The sequence below is a fragment of the Psittacula echo genome (genome assembly GCF_963264785.1).
Source record: "Psittacula echo genome assembly, chromosome: 12".
In the NCBI taxonomy this organism is placed as follows: Eukaryota; Metazoa; Chordata; class Aves; order Psittaciformes; family Psittacidae; genus Psittacula; species Psittacula echo.
In genome coordinates, this window is record NC_137747.1 from 6,279,982 (window position 1) to 6,298,083 (window position 18,102).

Here is an 18,102-nt window from a genome sequence, read left to right on the forward strand (position 1 = left end):
CTCTCGAGGAAGGCAGAGCTCCAGTGTCCCTGACATAAGCCCCCAGCACGCTGGTTAATGTTGCAGACATCCCATTGCAGCAGAGAGCCAGACTTTAAACACTTGCATTCTCTTTCCCAGCACTTAACGATTTCCTTCTGGCTGGACAGTTCCCAAAGCTGAAAAGAGGCAGAACAGCTACAAATAATTCATCCAAATTGTGCTGACAACAGCAAACACCCAGCCTGTGATTCACTGCTGCAGTGGGGAATTCTGTGCTCCAGCATATGGCTTCTGCTGGAAGAGATGGACTTGGTACCAGGGGAAAAAACTGCTCCTGCAACTGCCAATGGACTCTGGAAGTGATCAAGTGAAACCAGAAGAGAAGGACAGAGAGGGGTGAAGGGGAGCAACCTGGTTTGCAAAGAGTCTTGGTAATGCTCAGATAGATCCCTTTTCACTCCTTTCCCATCTGATTGTAGGACAGATCCCAGATGGAGATGAACAAGTTGGGTTACATCTAACTGGGAAAAGCTGACAAGCTTCCAGGTGCACAGCGCGTTCTCCAAGTTCCCTCATCAGCCTGTTCCCACTCTTCTTGTCAAGTGAACAAGGCAAAGGAAAGAACACATTTAGTTTTAACAATTGCCTTTCCAGCCATCACACCCTGTTGGCTTCATGTCTGAGTTCCTCCCAAATGAAGAAAATCATGTTGATTTGGAAATCAGTATTGTCAGCTTGGCAGTGCGAACATCCGAATGCTCCCTCCTCCCATTTCTGCTTCTCCTTTACTTTATCCCAGCTGGCAAACACACTTCTATGACACTGGGGGTCTCTGCACATGGGTCTGTGGCCTTGGTAAGCGCAGTACATGTAATAGATCATAACGTGGATTGTTACTACCTGTACGTAGCTCTTAGCTGCTCATCCAGTGGGTGCTGCAGACTGTTCTCAAACCCTCTGGATGAACAGTACTGTACCAAAGTAAAGCACTGCTGAAATCCTGGGACAGAAATACTCCGAACTGTTAAACCAGTGACCCATGAATGCACCACACCTGCAGTGTTCCTCATTGTATTAAAAATACCTAAACCACCCACTGGTCTGCAAGTTCACATTTACCCACTGGTCTTTGCTCAGAGTTGCCAGGAAAGGCAGCTACAAGGATGAGAAGTGAAACCAGCAGCGAATCCATAAACCTTCACAAGTGTGATATGAACAATCACTGCTACCCAGCATGGGCTTTCAGCCAGGGACCTTCCCAGCAGAAGGGGGCAGGTCCATCACGATGTTGTTATCGAGAGCTGATCACACACCCAGGTTGTGCAGCCCTGAGTAAGCTGAGTGGAATGATGGCAAAGTCAATGCCAGCTGATGAGACAGCCTGGTTTAAGCTGCTGCTGTCAAGGTGAGTGGTTTGTAATGCTCTGTTTAGGCGATGTCCAAAGGCCAAACAGTGCTGTTTGTCAGAGGCTTTAGATTCATCTTGCCTAATTTCAGCTGTCCAGAGTTTCGGTGTGCAGTTCACGTAATCAGCTTGGCCCTTCTCCACCTAGGAGAGATGTCTCAAGTAAGTCTGTAGCCCTCTGGACAAGCCCATCTCTCCTTCACATAGATGATGAGCTTCGACTAGCTGCTTGTTGGCATAAGTAGCTGGCAGGAATTACAGCTTTCCTCTGTGGGTATTTTCATTTTCTTAACATTGCCTTTAAAAGTCAAATGTAAAATGTTCAATGTGGCATCAGAAATGTAACCCCTCCGGGGGCTGAGAAAAGCTGATTTCCTTTCTTACAAGGAGAGCTGCCTTTCATGTAAAGGAAGTTCCTGGCATACGAAGCCACTCAGAGAAACCTGAAGTGGAATTTATCCACTCCTCTCTCTGACACCAAAGAAGAGCTGATAACTCAGGCTCCATTTTTGATACAGACGGCTGCTAACCCCATGAAAGACCATACAGCTCGTGCTGTCCGTTGTCAATCAGCAGCAGAAAGAGTGGAAGATACTTGCACTACCGCTACTCCAGCCTACCAGGAAAATCTGCTGTTTTCCAAGCTGGTAAATAAAAGCCAAGCACTTTTCTCTCAGTGATTTATAAAACCAGCAATACCCTTTCATTTACAGCAGTTTTAACTCAAGAATGCTGAAGAAAAGGGATAATGAGAACTCATGGAGCCCAAACAAACTAAATGCATATGAATTGAGAGGTGGGTATTTTTCCACTGGCAGAACAAAAAGCTGGCGGGTGATGTAGCCAATGAACTCCAACAGGAGACAACGTGGAAAAGAAGAGGCAAAACCAAATGAAGTGTTTTATCAGTAAAGGACCCTGGTATGTATGAGTACATTAAAGTGGACTTCATGGGAAAACCAAACCCACCAAAGAACAGCAATGACTACATTGTGACTATTGCTGTGTGAGGTCTGTGGTGGGAAAGGCAGAAGAGAACACAGTGTAGCACTGAAGTGGTTGACCATAAGGAAATGAAACATGACAGCTTATCCAAAATAAATGCTGGGTGAAAACCATCCCTTTGGGACATGGGGGTGAAGTGGAAGAGACCCCATAGGAAGAGCAGGCATCTCCGAACTATGAACACTGTTGCATAGGGCCCTGCTGAGATCTCAGTTAGAATAATAGTTGCGCTCTTCCAAGAGCAAAGAGATGGAATTCGACTGGAAGGGCTGCCAGGAAGGATTGTAGGGTTCCTGAGGAACCAGAATGCCTTTTGTACAGCGAAGCTAGGAAAGGAGTGGCTTGTTTACCCAGAAAAATGTCACCATTGCGTAATTCCAGCAGGGCACACAAAAAGTGCCCAAACCAGCATCTGTTTGCAAGAACAAAGATGAATCATCCCTGGATTGGCTCAGTCTTAAACAGTGTTTTATGAAAGTTTTGTGATGCAACATCACCAGGTTGTATTCATCATCTAAATCATCAGCGTGGGTGCCTCACATAAGCGGCACAATCAATGGAGCAAAGAAGCTTCCAAGAGCAGCTCTCAGTTGCCTCTTGGGCTCCATTTAGATCTGCACTTTTGTGTTAGGCAACAAACACTGGAAGCTTTAGGGTAGGCAGGGAGAACAGACCCCTTCAGAGCTGCATTTGCTGTTGGACCAGCAATCACTTCACTGTCCTGCTGCAGGACTGCTGATGGTGCCACAATAGGAGATGCTCAAACTTCAGATGGTTGAATCACTCCCATGCTTCAGTATACCAAACCTTCTGTGTGTTAGTACCAGCTCACATGCATAGCAAGGAATTTCAGGAAGAAAGGATAGCATGTAAAACCCCTGATGCTGCAAAAGCTACCATGTCTGGGTTAAACACCAGGCCATGGGAGATCAGGTTTATATCTCTGCTGAAAAACCCCAAATATGAACTGAGCAAGCCCTTTTTTCTGAGTTTTGTGGTTTTCTGTGTGCTGGCTTTGAGCTTCACAACCCTGCTCAGCTGCACGGTACACGCTGCCAGGTGATCTGATGGCTTTCCCTAAACCACAGTAGTCGGGGTCTCTTTAAACTCTTCCTGACTTTCACAAAGCTTGTAGGAACCCTGAGGTTTTTAGAGGGCTGCTCCTGTGTCTTCATTTGGCCAACAGTGGGTTCAAAAGTTACGGTCAGAAGCACATGGTGTGTGTGTGCTTACTGCAACTCCTTACAGTCCCAGGCTACCACCCTGAGTTAGTGTCACTCTGAAGACAGATTCCAAGGCTCTAGCACATAACCCGCTTGTATTTGTCTTACAGATTTGATGCTTTGAGAGGGCTGAACATGCAAACTTAGCTTATGAACTTCAATCCTTTGCCGGCTTCAGGATCTCCTATTGGAGAACCACATGAGCAAACCTATGCTCCAGAAACAATCACTGCATTTGTCATGAATTATTCTTTTGACCTTTCTTTTTAGTTGGCTTTTGCACTCCAGTCAAACACAGAACAACTGCAGTGGCACGATTTCACATCTGATTCCAAGTGCTCTCAGAGGTTATCTGAATTACCCAAGGGCTTCTATTTCCCCATGCTGCATCAGATGGTGCTGGTAAGCACATGGCACAGCTCAGACAGCAAAATCAGCATCTCAGAGCAGTGCAGCTTTAACCACACAACTGCATTCCATTTATTCAGCAGAGCAGCGCTCTCAGGCAACTGCTGTCAATTGGATCAGAACTGTCAGTTGGAAAGCAATCAGTGCTGGTAGAAAAGCACATTTCAGATCAGAAAGCTCAAGGGAGTTCTGTTCACAGCTGCAAAGAAGAATCAGCGTTTCTAGCTCCTTTCTTACAGATGCCTGCACAAATAAATTAACTGGGACAAATACAGTCTGATTGATCAGAGGATGTGCCAAGCCCCGTCAGTCCTGGGGCCATCAAGTCCCGTGGCCAGCTATAGTGCCCATGCCAAAAGGAAATCAGTTCTACCACCTTAACCAGCACCTTCATAAAAGGCTGAACTTGATGATCTTAAAGGTCTTTTCCAACCTAGTTGGTTCTACACCGATGCTGAAAGCAGAAGAATTGGACACTGAAGCTTCCCTTGCTGCTTCAGGACCAGATTCGCTGTCCTGTGGCAGCGATTAGAACACATTAGAGGAAAGCCCTGCAAAGGCAGCAGCTGAACAGATACTTCCTCACCCTGGCAAGGGCGTGAGCACAGTAGGAAACAATCCTTAGCCCATCTGAAGCTGGTTTTGAAGGATGAAGGGATTAGCGCGGTCCTAAACGCTGCTCTAACCCCCTCACCCGGCGGGCGGGGAGACGCAAGCTTCGCGCTCCGGTGAGGTCGGTCCCGCTGCACTCGCCGTAGCTCCGAGCAGTGCCGGGAAGCAGCGGCTCGGCGCGGGGGCTGCTGGGACATGTGGTCCTCCCGGCCGGCCGGCGCGTTGGCGCCCCGTTCTCCGGCGCCGCCCGGGAACTACAGCCGGCGGCTGCCGGTGTGCGCCCGCGAGGATGGCGGCTCCCCTGGTGCTCGTGGTGCTGGTGGCCGTGACGGTCCGCGCCGCGCTCTACCGCTCCAACCTCGCCGCCTTCATCTCCGAGCGGGTCGAGGTGTCGTCCCCGCTGAACGCCTGGAAGCGAGGTGGGGCCCGGCGAGTCCCCGGAGCGGTTGCAAGGGTCTAGGCCCGGGCGGGTGGCGGGGCGGGGCGGGGGGCCGGGGGCGGTGGCTGCTGGAGCTGGGGATGCTTGGGGCCTGTCAGGTGGGGTGAGGAGGGCGCCAGGCTGCGGTGCCTTGGATGCGGCCGGGCCCCTCCGCACCCGGGCGCGGTCTGAAGCCTTCGGGGTTGGACCGTGGAGGTTGTCCGGAGGAGAGCGAGCTGCTGGGGAATGGAACGGGCCTGGGCCGGGGGCGGGAGGACGGGGTTTAGCCCTGTGTCGGCTGCCCTGGTTGCTCCTGTGCATGCTGGTTGTGTCAGAGGTGGGCATCCGATGGGAGAATGAGAGACTTGGAGCTGAATACGTGGTTTTGGCAGCATTGGTTCAGTCATAGGATTATAGAACCCAAGACTGGTTTGGGTTGAATGGGCCTTAAAGCTCATCCAGTTCCAACCCCTGCCAGGGGCAGGGACCCCTTCCACTAGAGCAGGTTGCTCCAAGCCCCTGTGTCCAACCTGGCCTTGAACAGTGCCAGGGATGGGGCAGCCACAGCTTCTCTGGGCACCCTGTGCCAGCGCCTCAGCACCCTCACAGGGAAGAGCTTCTGCCTAAGAGCTCATCTCAATCTCCCCTCTGGCAGGTTAAAGCCATTCCCCTTGTCCTGTCCCTGCAGGCCCTTGTCAAAAGCCCCTCTCCAGGTTTTGGCTTCTTTAGGCACTGGAAACTGCTCTATGGTCTTCCTGGAGCCTTCAGTTGCGTCCATCACGCTGTAACTGCACACGCATGGGAGTTTATGTAGAGCTGTTCACAGTTTCATCTTCCTTGTTCAGTTTGTGCCCCACATGTTGTTACCAACATGACTCAAGTTCTTGTCTGAAGTCTGAGGTACAGTTTAACCAGGGCTTTTTGGTGGCATCCATCTCTATAGCAGTTAAGCCTGTGAGGAACCTTCATTTATTTTAAAGACATCCCCCTGGGAAAATAATATCTAGTTATTATGCAGGAAAACATATTTGCAGTTTTAGGGTAGAAACCAGTGGCACAGAGTAATAAAGGTCAAAAGCTTGAATGCATTTCATGACCTGAGGGCTCTGCACTGCAGTACAGCACTTGACACTCCATAGTTTCAAAATACAGCTTCCAGACATTCCCGTGCAGCAAAAGATGCTTTGTAAGTCTTGTCCATCAAGGTAGGCATCGAGGTAGTGAGGAGCACAGGATCACCTGGAAAAGTGGGGCTGCCATCGTTCAGGGATTCTGTGGCAGAGACGGGGTCTTCTCCTCCAGCGTATTGCTGAACCCAAAGCTTCCTGTTGCTTCCTGCAGTCTCCTGCCTCTTGCCTCCAAACAAATGGACTCATTTCCCGTAGCTCATTTCACTGCACAGTCCCCAGGGAACCTCTGTGCTCAGTGAAGTGGACAGCCTGTGGAAAAGCCTGTGCATGCGTTGCAGTACAGGCTGTAATTACATGATCACAAAGAATCTGGATGAAAGCTGCAAAATGTCAGCAATTTTCAGAACCAGATAAAGCTTTTAGCTTTGCCTGGTAATCTCTGTTCATTTCTGCTCTTTTATGGTGGTTTTGGATGTTTCAAGTCTCTCTACATCTAATTAGGCAAAATAGTTCAAATTCTCTATTATGTCATGATTTGTCCTCTTAGAATTAAGTATTTTTTTCAGCATAGATACCATGTGTCACAGCAATGGTGACTTAAAATCCCTCAATATCATACCTGTGATTTATAAATAGTGAAGTGCAAAACACTTCAGCTATAACATTTTTAGCTGAAAGAGATTACAGGTGCCCATTCAGTTACCGAAGAGCTTTGCATGGCAGATGTAAGGAGGCACTCAATCAGTTATAGCTGGTTGTTGGCTTTGTGAGGTTTTGTGTCACCCACTGAGATGGCGATTCAATGTGAGACTCTTTCAAGTGCTGGTGTAGTTTTGCCATCATGAGATCTTTCTCTTCTCACCTTTCAGGATTCTAATGCAGGCATTTTTTATGTTTCAGTGGTTGAAGGACTAGCTCTGCTGGATTTAGGGGTCTCGCCATACTCTGGAGCTATCTTCCATGAGGTCAGTATGCATGCTTCATTTTGAATGTGATATTCAAGTGGCACATTTCTCAGTCTTGCTGCTCTCAGCTTGACAAACGCTTGTCCCAAAGACTTCAGAGAAATTGGAGTTGTGTAGTTGTCTGTGCAGTAGTTGTATATGTAGTGACTAGTACAGTGAGGAAATACAGTTCATCACAGAATAACTGTGCAGGTGACAGACATTGTAAGATTCCTTATTCTGTAGGGAGAGTCTGAAATAGGGGAAATCTGTAATAAGGAAAACACTCTGTTCACAACCAGATGTTTCTGTGAGCAGAAGCCAGAGCAGGGAGAGGCAGTGTCATAGAATCATAGAATAGTTAGGGTTGGAAAGGACCTTAAGATCATCTAGTTCCAACCCCCCTGCCATGGGCAGGGACTGAACACAGTTTTACTGGATAGCGGCATCTTGAGTTTGTGTGTTTGCTGAAATACTGACATTAGCACAGGCAAGTAGTACATTTACCCCTCATCTTGAGAGCACCTCCTTCCTCCAAACACTTCAGCACCCACGGGGTTTTGTGCCCTTGGGTCGTCTGTTTGGTAGGAAGTTACATTCACACCCATGCCTCTGAAAACTTGCATCTCTTCCACAAGTTCTCCTCCTTTATACAGTATTTTCTCTCCAGTATTTTCCCTTGCTTATTTACACCATCACATCACTTTAAAAGTATTTTGAAAGAAACCTGTTTGCTCACAGTGAATTTACACCATGTCAATGTAGTACTTCCAGATGAAGCTTTTCTGTCATAAGCATAATTCAGGACCATGCTCTTCCTCCTACCCTTGAAGGGAAAAGCTGTGAGAGTGAGAGAATGGTAGGACTGTAGTCCCGCTGCTTTGTGTTTTTAACATGCTTTCTTCTTTTTGCTTTATAAAAGGCTCATCTGAACAAGAGGCTCAACAGTGAAACCAGCTTTCGAAAGTACCTGTGAACAACCTGAAAAAGAATAGATTCTCTAGGAAAAACCTACTCTAAAGCTGTTCTTTATATGCTTTCTACTGTAACTCTACCACTAGACTAGTAGAACTGAAAAGTTGGAAGGGAAAATGATTTTCAAAGTTGATTGTGTCTTTTATAAAGTGTATTGAGAACTTTGCAAGAGAAAAGACGAGTACATGTGCTTTGATTAATCACTTTACTCCGAAGTACCAGTGTTGTAGAAGAGGCCAAGGAAAATTACCTTTCATAGTGTTTCATAGTGCTGCTCCATTGTTCTCATCACATTTCCAGCTGTTTTATCTGGACAATATTTGACATGGGTTTCCCTTCTGCTCTTTCTTAGACCCCGCTGATTATATATCTCTTTCACTTCCTGATTGAGTATGCTGAATTGGTGTTCATGGTAAGTGCCTCTGGAAAGCTGCTCTTGAAAGGTCCCATTCTGTGAAATGCTGAGTATGACTTTTCCTTTTACTCCTGCAAGTATCAGGGACCTTCAGCCTCTCTGTAGCTCAGATTCCTGCTGAGTTCGCGGTTTAATTAGAAAGGCAGCTTTGCCTGTACAAACCCACTTTCAGGCTTTCCCTTTTTCTGTACATATTCCTTCTTTTTTGTGAGTTCTTGGTTAGGAAAGTATCCCCAAAGAGGGGCAGGAAGCTGGCATTTGGCTTCCATAAATGTTACCTCTTCCAGGTCAGAATATTTTGTCCCCTCAGCCTAATCCCTACACTACAGTGTTTCTCACTGAAACCTGCTGCCAAACCCCAGGCCTGCAGAGAGCACAGATGGGTTTGTCCTCCACGTGTCTCTTGTAACCTGTTCTCTGACTTCTGCATAATTCAGGACAGAAGTGCAACTGGCTGCATGTGACACCTGGTGGAGCCTCTCCCCAGATCCCTGCTGGGCAGGTCCTGTGCAGACCTAAGAGCTATCTGCCTTGTGCTTGGGCTAGTGACCGTACTGTTGCCTGGTAAGCCTGGGACAGCTTGAGGCAGTGTCACGCTGCATTAACGGACAGGTGGATTTAGGCAGCTGGGCACTGCCCCAGTGTTGCCTTATGCTCTAATTAGACCAGTGATTCTCTCTATTACCCTCACATCTTTCCATGAACAATTTGTTTCCCCTTAATTCCCCATTCTCTCATTCTGTAAATATTAATATCTTTGATACAGCTCATGGCTTCAGGGTTAAAGCGATGATGTGTGAATGTAGTGTCCAAATCAGCAATCCAGTGTTCTTAAAGCTTGTTTTTTCTTCTGATGAGCTGGGTCAGATCAGAGCCATTATTCAGCATTGCAGTACTGTCCAGTGAACTATTTTTTCCATTTCTTGATTTTGCTCACAGTCAGTCTGTCTGTGCCTTGCTTTTTTAGATAACTGACGTGCTCACTGCTGTTGCCCTTTACTTGGCGATCCAAGAATTCAACAAAGTTGTGGTAAGCTGATCTGCCAGTGTTGTTGGTCCTCTTCTCTGAGCAAGTATAATTACCTTGTACCAAAGAAAACACATGCCAGAGGATGCAGTGCCAGTCAGTCCTTGTGGTAGTAAATCTGATCATGTCTGGATGTCAATAAACACGGGGACTGAATGTGATAGACCACTGAGGTATTGTAAGTATTGTTGTGGCAGTATTAAAGTGTGAAACAAATCAGTGTCTACCGTGCTGCACTTGAATGATGATCACAGCAGTGTAGGTTCTTTGATGGGAAAGAAGTATAAAGAATTTGAGGAATTAGTGAGGATGCAATAGCCAATAAAGTGATAGGGTCGAGGGTCACAGCACACAAGAGGAGAAGTGAGATTTTAGAACGTGTGCTGAACCCCCTCCTTCAGTTGTTGTGGCAGTTTGCAGTACACAAAGGTTGATTACTGGACTATGGATTTGGCAAGACTTGAGCATTCCTTTTTCCCTTCCTGGAATGTTTTACCTTAAGCAGGGTTTGTGTTTGCACAGAGCATGAGTTAATACATAGACTGCAAATGTGTAAAGGAAGGAATAAAACCTTCCAAGGATGCTGAGGTGACATAAATCTTTCTAATGAGCAAGGTGAAAGTCTTGACACCAAGTGTTACTTGTTCCCCTCAAATTGTAAGTACATGTACTTGGAGGTGAATGATTTCTCCCAGCTGTCTCTCATAAGTAGCTCGTAGAAGGTTTTGTGTAAGCAATGCTGTGCTGTCTGTGATCCCAGAGGGGCAGTGGTTCAGTATCAACATGAACAGGGAGGCTGCATTTTCTACAGCATCTGTGGGGTCTCCCATCCAGCTACGTGCTTGTTCCTTGTCCTCTGACTTTGAGGTTGAAGAAATAACTTGTGATAGAACTGCAGACACATAAAAATCCTGTGTTTGAGTTACTTTGCTCCTTGAGAATTTATTACCAGATCTCTCTCCTCCTGACTTAGCATGGCATAGCTCAGTAGGCTCAAAATTCTCTTTTGTCTCCATAGAGAGGACCATACAAGATAGGTTAAACAGAGAGACACATTAAGGAAGCTCAAATAAGTAGAGGTTATCTGTTTCCTCTTGACTTCCACTTCAGTTGCGGAAGAGAGGGCTTGTTTTCCGTTGTGTGTGTGCAACACCTCACGTAACATGAGTTTTGGCTCATGCCTGGGGACCATGTATGTTATATAGTAATGGAAATCCTGAGTAATAAGAAATAATGACTTTCCTCATTGACAGTCTTTGGTCATTCTCCTTTGTTTAGTTCAAAAAGCAAAAGCTCCTGATAGAACTGGATAAATATGCACCGGATGTGGCTGAGCTCATCCAGACGCCCATGGAAATGCACTACATCCCCCTCAAGGTAGCACTATTGTAAGTATTGCAGTAGGTTGCTTTGGTTCATCAGCTCCTCTTGGGCTTTATTTGTCTGATTTTGGGCTTCAACATTTGTGGAAGATTTTTTTCCCCCCCGAGAGTCTGAATATCCTGTTACAGGTAAAATTACCCTCGGCCCTGAATACTTCCCAGCATCTCCTTTCCTCCATTGTGCTCCCTGTGGCTGCTGCCCATGGCCACAATCCAAAGATCTGGGTTTTGCTCCAGACTGGAATCCTGTTAATTTGATGATGATAAGATCCCATCAAACGTAAATAGAAAGATATGGCAAAGTGCACCTGTTCTTCCTTTGAACGTCTCTCTTACTAGATGCTGTCTCCTTTGAATGTAACTCAAGCTCTTCTCTTTTTCAGCTATCTGTTAAACCCCTACACTGTGATGTCTTGTGTGGCAAAGTCCACCTGCGCCATCAACAATACTGTCATTGCATTCTTCATTTTAGCCACAATAAAAGGTAACACAGTGAAGAAAAAATGGTTCTTTATAATTTTCTGTGGAGGTTACAAAAGCAGCAGAATTAAATCAAGGTAGAGCTTTACAGATCTGCTTGCTACAAAGACCTCAGTGAAACACTGCAGAAATGAGACTGGAACAAGGTCTGAATTCTGCCTGAGATCATGAGATCAAGAGAATTTAGATTCAAGTTAAAACTTACTTTCACCTCAGCGTACCTAGGAGTTTCATCTCTAAAACTGACTCCTTTTCCTGGATGACTTCAAATAGTTTTCTGTTTATGAAGAAATGCCTGTCTGTGTGTAGGAGGACATAATGCTCTGATGTTCTTTTTTTTGTATGTGAATATGCACTTAAAGTATTGTATACAATTTAATTTCAAAGTGTATCTTTGAACTTCTATTCAAAGCAAGCAGTTGCCTGCAGCTGTTATTTGGCTTTCACTCACAGTCGTAAACTGGGTTTGAAATGAGCTAATTGAGCTTTGAGGAAGCAGAAACAGTAACCAAAGACCCACACCAGCCCAGCTGAATAGATTTTGACAGAATAGCTGTTTCATTCATTTTGTATGTAATGGCAGGTTTCTATTTTGTATCTCACTCCCCAGCTTAAAGTCTTTTAGCATATGTGATTTGTATGAGTCACATAAGACTTAGGAGTGCTCTGCTGGATCAGAATAAAAATCAATCTGATTTCATGTCTCTAGGAGTGCCCAGACCCAGACATTGCAAAGAAAGCTGATATAGATCTAGTGCTTCCAAAAGAAAGTTTTCCTCCACTTATTGACTGATTGAGGCAGGAAGGGCTTTGATTTAAAAGCATTTGCAAAAGCAAATGATTGTGGTCTGTTCAGTTAAACTGATTTGAAACTGTTCGCTGATAGCATAAGGTGAATAGTTCAGACACAGACAAACCTGTGCTGTCCCTTGTGTTCTCCCTGGCTAGGAGTGTGGCAGCCTCTAAGTTTTAAAGTGGGCAAAGAGGGTATCAGATTATGACTATGATTTTTGGGTACCAGCTTTGTAGATCGGTGCAGAACTGAACACTCAATAACTAAAGGACAGGGACATTTCTGTATAGGAGAATGTAATTGAATACTGGGCTTGTATTTTTATTGTTTAGCCTGGGACCTTTTGGACTGTCTGGTGTTGGTAATCGGACAGTGTGAGTACTTGGCACTTAGCTCAACCTGAGATACCTCAAATAAAGCTTCCTCAATCTAGGCATTCATATTTTTAAGACCACTTGGAAAAGCTGTGCTAATCCTTTCTATGCGTCAGCTTTGGTATCTGTAAAGTAGGGCTAATGCTACTCCATTCCTTCAGCTGCAGGCTTCTGCTTGCTGTCTTCACAGAGCTTTGCTCAGGGACCTGACACGTTTTGATAATGAGGTTCTCACCCAGTATGTGTATAACAGCTGCTTCATGTGGATGTGACTCAAGTGAATGCATTCCCATGCATAAACAGCAGCCAGCATGGCCTATATATAGACTGAATTACACAAATCTTTCTGTATGTGAATGAGAGGAGATAGAAACCAGTCAGTGGTTCTTTCTTATGGGATAATCACCTTGGTATGAGTCATTCTCCATTCAAAATTAGTAGTTAAGAAAATGACACTCTTCAGGACACATTCTGCTAAACCTGCCTTTAAGTGGTGGTCTGATAACTGTAAAGCCACTGCAGAGGGTTATGCATTTCTTTCCCTGTGGAGTTCCTGTCTGTAAGGCTGTTTATATTAAACGTTCCTTATAACTGAACATCTTTTCTTCCTTTGCAGGTAGTGCCTTCCTCAGTACTCTGTTCCTGGCCTTAGCAACATACCAGTCACTCTACCCTCTCACACTGTTTGCTCCAGCACTCCTTTACCTTCTACAGGTAGGTAATTTCTAACTGTTTGTACCCAGCTGATTTGAGTTCATGCTGTAGAAGGCACAGTATTGCAGGCATCCAAGATAAGATATAAGTGTAGCTGTGAGGAGATGGGCGTAATTCTTACATTGAGTGCATGAGAAATGACCAGCTTAGCTACTGTATTTTCAGGCACAGTTCTGGAAATCTGTGCAGTGTGTATGGCTGAATTGGCCAGCGTGAAGAACATCAGGCAAACTGTGCCTGAGAGCTGGTCCTTCCAGTGCCATAGTGCCAGTGTTCGGTGCTTTCTTTCATGGATTTAAAATGATGTTCTGAACACTCAGGCTTTCTTGTGGCTTTCCACCTGATGAGGGCTATCTGCTTGCTTGTATTTCATTTCCAGCGTCAGTTCATACCAATCAAACTGAAAAGCAAAAGCTTCCAGCTCTACACCATGCAGTATGGGGCCCTGTACCTGTGCAACCTGGGGGTGATCGTCTGCCTCTCCTTCTTCCTCCTCAACTCCTGGGATTTTATCCCATCTGTTTACGGGTTTATGTAAGTATACAGACTCTTACTGGCTTTTCTGTCTAGCCCCTCCTGTGCTGTTTCTCATACATCGCACACAGATGCCGCACTCCCTGTGTGAAGAAAGACGTGTGTGATCTGTGAGTTTACTGTCAGTGCAAGAAAAGAAAGAGTGTGTGGAGGAGAGCAGCGTTAGCCAGCTTGTTAGTTAACAGCAAGAATTAGAGGAGGCAGGAGATGCTTTCCACTGAGTTGGTCGGAAATGGATTTGATTGTTGAGCTACCATGGCTGGGAAATTTTTGTCTCTGAAGAAATGTCTGCTTGGGAATGGTTTAAATCCTGCTGGAGCATAGGGAAGGATTAGTCCCTTTTCTCTCCAGGTTTTCACCCCTTTGGCATCCCTTCTAGGGATTTAAAATGTAGGTCCTCCATAAGGATTAATTAATGTAACAGAAGCAGATCAGTGAAAAACAACCATTTAAAAATGTTACCTTGACTTTTCTTTTCAAATTTCAGCCTTTCTGTTCCAGATCTGACACCCAATATTGGCCTTTTCTGGTACTTCTTTGCAGAGATGTTTGAACACTTTAGTCTTTTCTTCGTATGCGTGTTTCAAATCAATGTGTTCTTCTACACCATTCCCTTGGCAATAAAGCTAAAGTAAGTATGTTTCTCTGCTAGTTTTGTTTTGTTCTCAGTTGTCTGGTGAAGGTTTATAAGTCTGGTTTCAGGTGTCTGGATCTACACACCTGAAAATGATTTTTAATAGGACCTGTTCTCCTCATTTCCCAAAGTTTCAATCTCTGTTCCTCTGAAATCCTTGTCCTGCTTCTCTGCAGAGCTGCTCAGTCTGTCCCACCCAGCATTCGGAGGCTTGCTTAAAGAGAATAAGGGACAAGAGCCTCTTCAAGCCTATCCACAGTGCATTTGTGCCCTTAATGATATTTATTTCCCATTTCCAGACTCTACTGCATCCTCTTACCCTTTGTGTCTATTTCCTTCTAGGGAGCACCCCGTGTTCTTCATGTTTGTCCAGATCGCAATCATTTCCATCTTCAAGTCCTATCCCACTGTGGGAGATGTTGCACTGTACATGGCCTTCCTTCCCGTCTGGAACCACCTTTACAGATGTAAGTTCTTTGTCTTTGATTGTTCTTTAGCTGGAATGAGAAAGGGCCTGTCCAATAATCATCACCACTAAACCAAAGCAGGCCCATGTCTGTGAGCTCTTGTGGCCTCCTTGGGGCGTCTGAAAGGAGGTTGGTTTTTAATGGTGGTGCAGTCTCTAACATGTCTTTAGGGTCAGGGTTGAAATTAGTTTAGGAGGGAATTTTCACTTGTACCTGTACCTTCCAAGTTGTTCTGAAGTAGACTGCGTGGTTCTAATTTACAGCCGGGGCTTAAACCACGACAGCTCTTTTGTAAGAACCTTTTAGAGTCCTGCACAAGAGATGTGGCTTATTTAAAGTACATCCATCGTTCAGAGCTTCACTGCCGTTGAAGGCTGTGTAATCTGAACATTGCTCCTGCAACTGGGGAGTCCCCAGCAGTGAAACCCTGCACCTTGCAGTAGTTGTTTTGCATCTGCTTGTTCGCTTAGGGTGAAAGGAACTGAATTACTCTGAGCAATTGTCCAGTTTTTCTTTAATGCTTCGTAAAGAACCTTTTTAGCTCTGTAAGTCACCAGAGAGCTTCCTAATGATTTTCAAACTCACTCTAGAACCCACTGTACTGCGGGGATTTGGAAACGCTGTGATTTTCCTAAGTGTTCTTAAGTAACTGCTTTTGACCTGCCAAAGGGCAGGCAGAAATAGTTCACAGAAACCAAAATCTCTTCTGGCCTGGCAGTTACTAGCTGTTTTAGACAAAGTTGTGCTTGTCTTCTCTCCATCTGACACATACGCAGACTGATGGATTCTCTTCACGCTCAGTTGCACCTCCCGAGGTTGGTTGTCAGTGCAGTTGCCCTGGATGAGTTTCCTCCTTTTATGGTGCTTTCATTTCCTTACCACCTCCCAGGAAAGTCTCTCTTTTCCTATGGCTCACAGGGTCGGGTTTTCCCTTGATGAGGCTAGGGAATGGCATGCTCTGCTCTCTGAATTGTGATGCTGGTGAAAGGCCCTTCTCAAAACTGTTACTGTAGTGTAGGCACTAAAAAGCCAAAGTCTTCTGAGGAGTGTTTGAAAGCAGGACCTGGAAGGAAAATGCCACAAATAAGGACTTCACCCTCAAGCAAAGGCACAAGTATTTATTTCAAAGGAAAATATAGTGGATTTCTTACAAAAAGCTAGCCAGGGCCAGGGCATTATTAAAGCAAACTATGAGAGATGAGTGGAGAGAAGTGTGTGTTGGCAAGCGCCTCTGCCCCACTGCACATCCCCTAAATACCATTGCTGGTTGTGTGAGCATGGCTGCTCAGTCATGCATCATTTTAACAGCTTGGTTTTCTTTTGCAGTCCTCCGGAACACCTTCATCCTGTCCTGTGTGCTCATTGTCTGCTCCCTCCTGTTCCCTGTTCTGTGGCATCTATGGATTTATGCAGGAAGTGCCAACTCCAATTTTTATTACGCCATCACGCTGACTTTCAACATAGGGCAGGTCAGTAGAGCGAGGCAAACAAGGCTGCACTTTGGGTAGGTCATTGCATCGGGTGTCTGTCAGCAACAGGGAATTCTGCAGGATGTGCCTGGCTCTTTGCATCCTGTGTAGTTCCTGCATGGCAGCTTCTTGCCTCTCCTTGCTCCTGCTGAAATCTCACCTCACGTTCTGGCACACTAACGGGAAAGAGTTGTAGTATTTGAGCTATAGCTTAACAATCCAATTTATGGAGCTGCTGTCTCCTTAGTGGACATGCTTGTGACATCATGGTGTTAGTGCAACAAATAGGTTAGTTTAAGTCTCCCTTGGCTTAATAGTGCAAGGCAATGGACGAGGAGTGTTCATAGATTCGATGTCTCCTCTCACAAAGTGTGCTGAACAGCCCAAGAACTTCTTAAACCCCTTCAGGGTCCATCACAAATGCATTCCCTTCTTACCTCTTGTTCTGGAGCATCACTGATGTGTCTGAACATCTTCCTTCTGCAGATCCTGCTCGTCTCGGACTATTTCTATGCCTTCCTCCGGCGGGAATACTACCTCACTCATGGACTCCATTTGACAAGGCCAGATGGGACAGAAGCCATGCTTGTTTTGAAGTAAGGATTGTGCCCACCATTCCCGGGACATGGACCACTCTAAGGAACATGCAAAGCTTGGGGTGTGTGGGGTGGGTAGGGAAGGTTCCCTGAATGAGGTCTAACTTTGGGAATGATGCCTGCTGAGAGACAGGGCTGAGGTTCTTCTGGGAATACCCTCCTGAGCTATGGGCTCAGTGCAGAGACTTAAGAGCTACAAGTAGGAGCTGCAGTGCCTCCACTGGAGCGTCTCCCTTCTTCCCTAAGCTGCACTTTTTACTACGACCTCAGCCATCACCTCGGGGCAGTCCAGCAGGAACTGGAGAAAGCATCTGAGCTCAAGCCAGGGCTGCATCTCTGGTCCGGAAATAGCTCAGACCATAAACTGTTCACTTTACTATCACTGCTTCTGGAGATGTTTGCTTCTCCAGGAAATATCCCCTTCAGTGCTTTGACCAGTAACGCTCCTGCTTGGCACAAGGCAATCTCTGGGTACCTGGTTCTTAAGCTCTGGCTGCAGCAGCCATTTGTTGGTTCTACTGCAGTGGGCTCTGGAAGAATGATGTGTGCTCAGGTGCAGTGGGTGAAACAAATGGGTGACAAAGGCTGACTGACCTGTTGGAAGGAGGATGGCTGGAGCTGCTGCCACAAGTAATAATCTTGGTGCTCAGACCCTGCTAAGAACTGGAACTGGGGTGGAAAGCAGGGTGGGCACCAGGTAACTGCTGTATACTGTTGAAGCAACAGACACCTTCATCTCAGGAGCTGCAGACACGAGCATTACAGGGTCTCAGAAGACGGCACTACTGTGCAGGCAGATTCCTGCTGCTCCTCCTTTCTGTAAGGCAGCAAAGCCTGGCAGTGCAAGGCTCACACTGCACCTTTGTGATTGCCTGGGACAGCAGCCTGGATGTGGAGAGCACAAAATGCCTGCCCCAGCTGAGGACCAGGAGGTGTCAGCATCTCCCTTAGAGCCTCAGTCACTGCTGTTGTGCAGTAGTTGGGCTCTAGGTTTTCCACAGCCACTTAACACTATGGGATACGCACTTCCCTGTGTTACCCTCTTGCAAGCAGAGCAGTGGTGTCTGCTGGCTGTGCGTGGAGGCCTCCACTGAAGTACCCCTTGGTTTCCCCAT

At 46.1% G+C, this 18,102-nt stretch overlaps 1 protein-coding gene across 1 annotated transcript; it reads left to right on the top strand.

Annotated features, from left to right (window-relative positions):
• Window positions 1-4,924: 4,924 nt before the first annotated feature.
• PIGU (phosphatidylinositol glycan anchor biosynthesis class U) lies at window positions 4,925-17,013 on the top strand (the record flags this gene model as incomplete). Its single annotated transcript, XM_080628039.1, has 12 exons — window positions 4,925-5,054; window positions 7,084-7,148; window positions 8,455-8,514; window positions 9,485-9,547; window positions 10,823-10,932; window positions 11,310-11,410; window positions 13,190-13,287; window positions 13,667-13,821; window positions 14,309-14,452; window positions 14,798-14,922; window positions 16,249-16,391; window positions 16,878-17,013. The coding sequence occupies 12 exons, from the start codon at window positions 4,925-4,927 to the stop codon at window positions 16,989-16,991; spliced, it is 1,308 nt and encodes a 435-aa protein (XP_080484165.1). The 3' UTR covers window positions 16,992-17,013.
• Window positions 17,014-18,102: the final 1,089 nt, after the last annotated feature.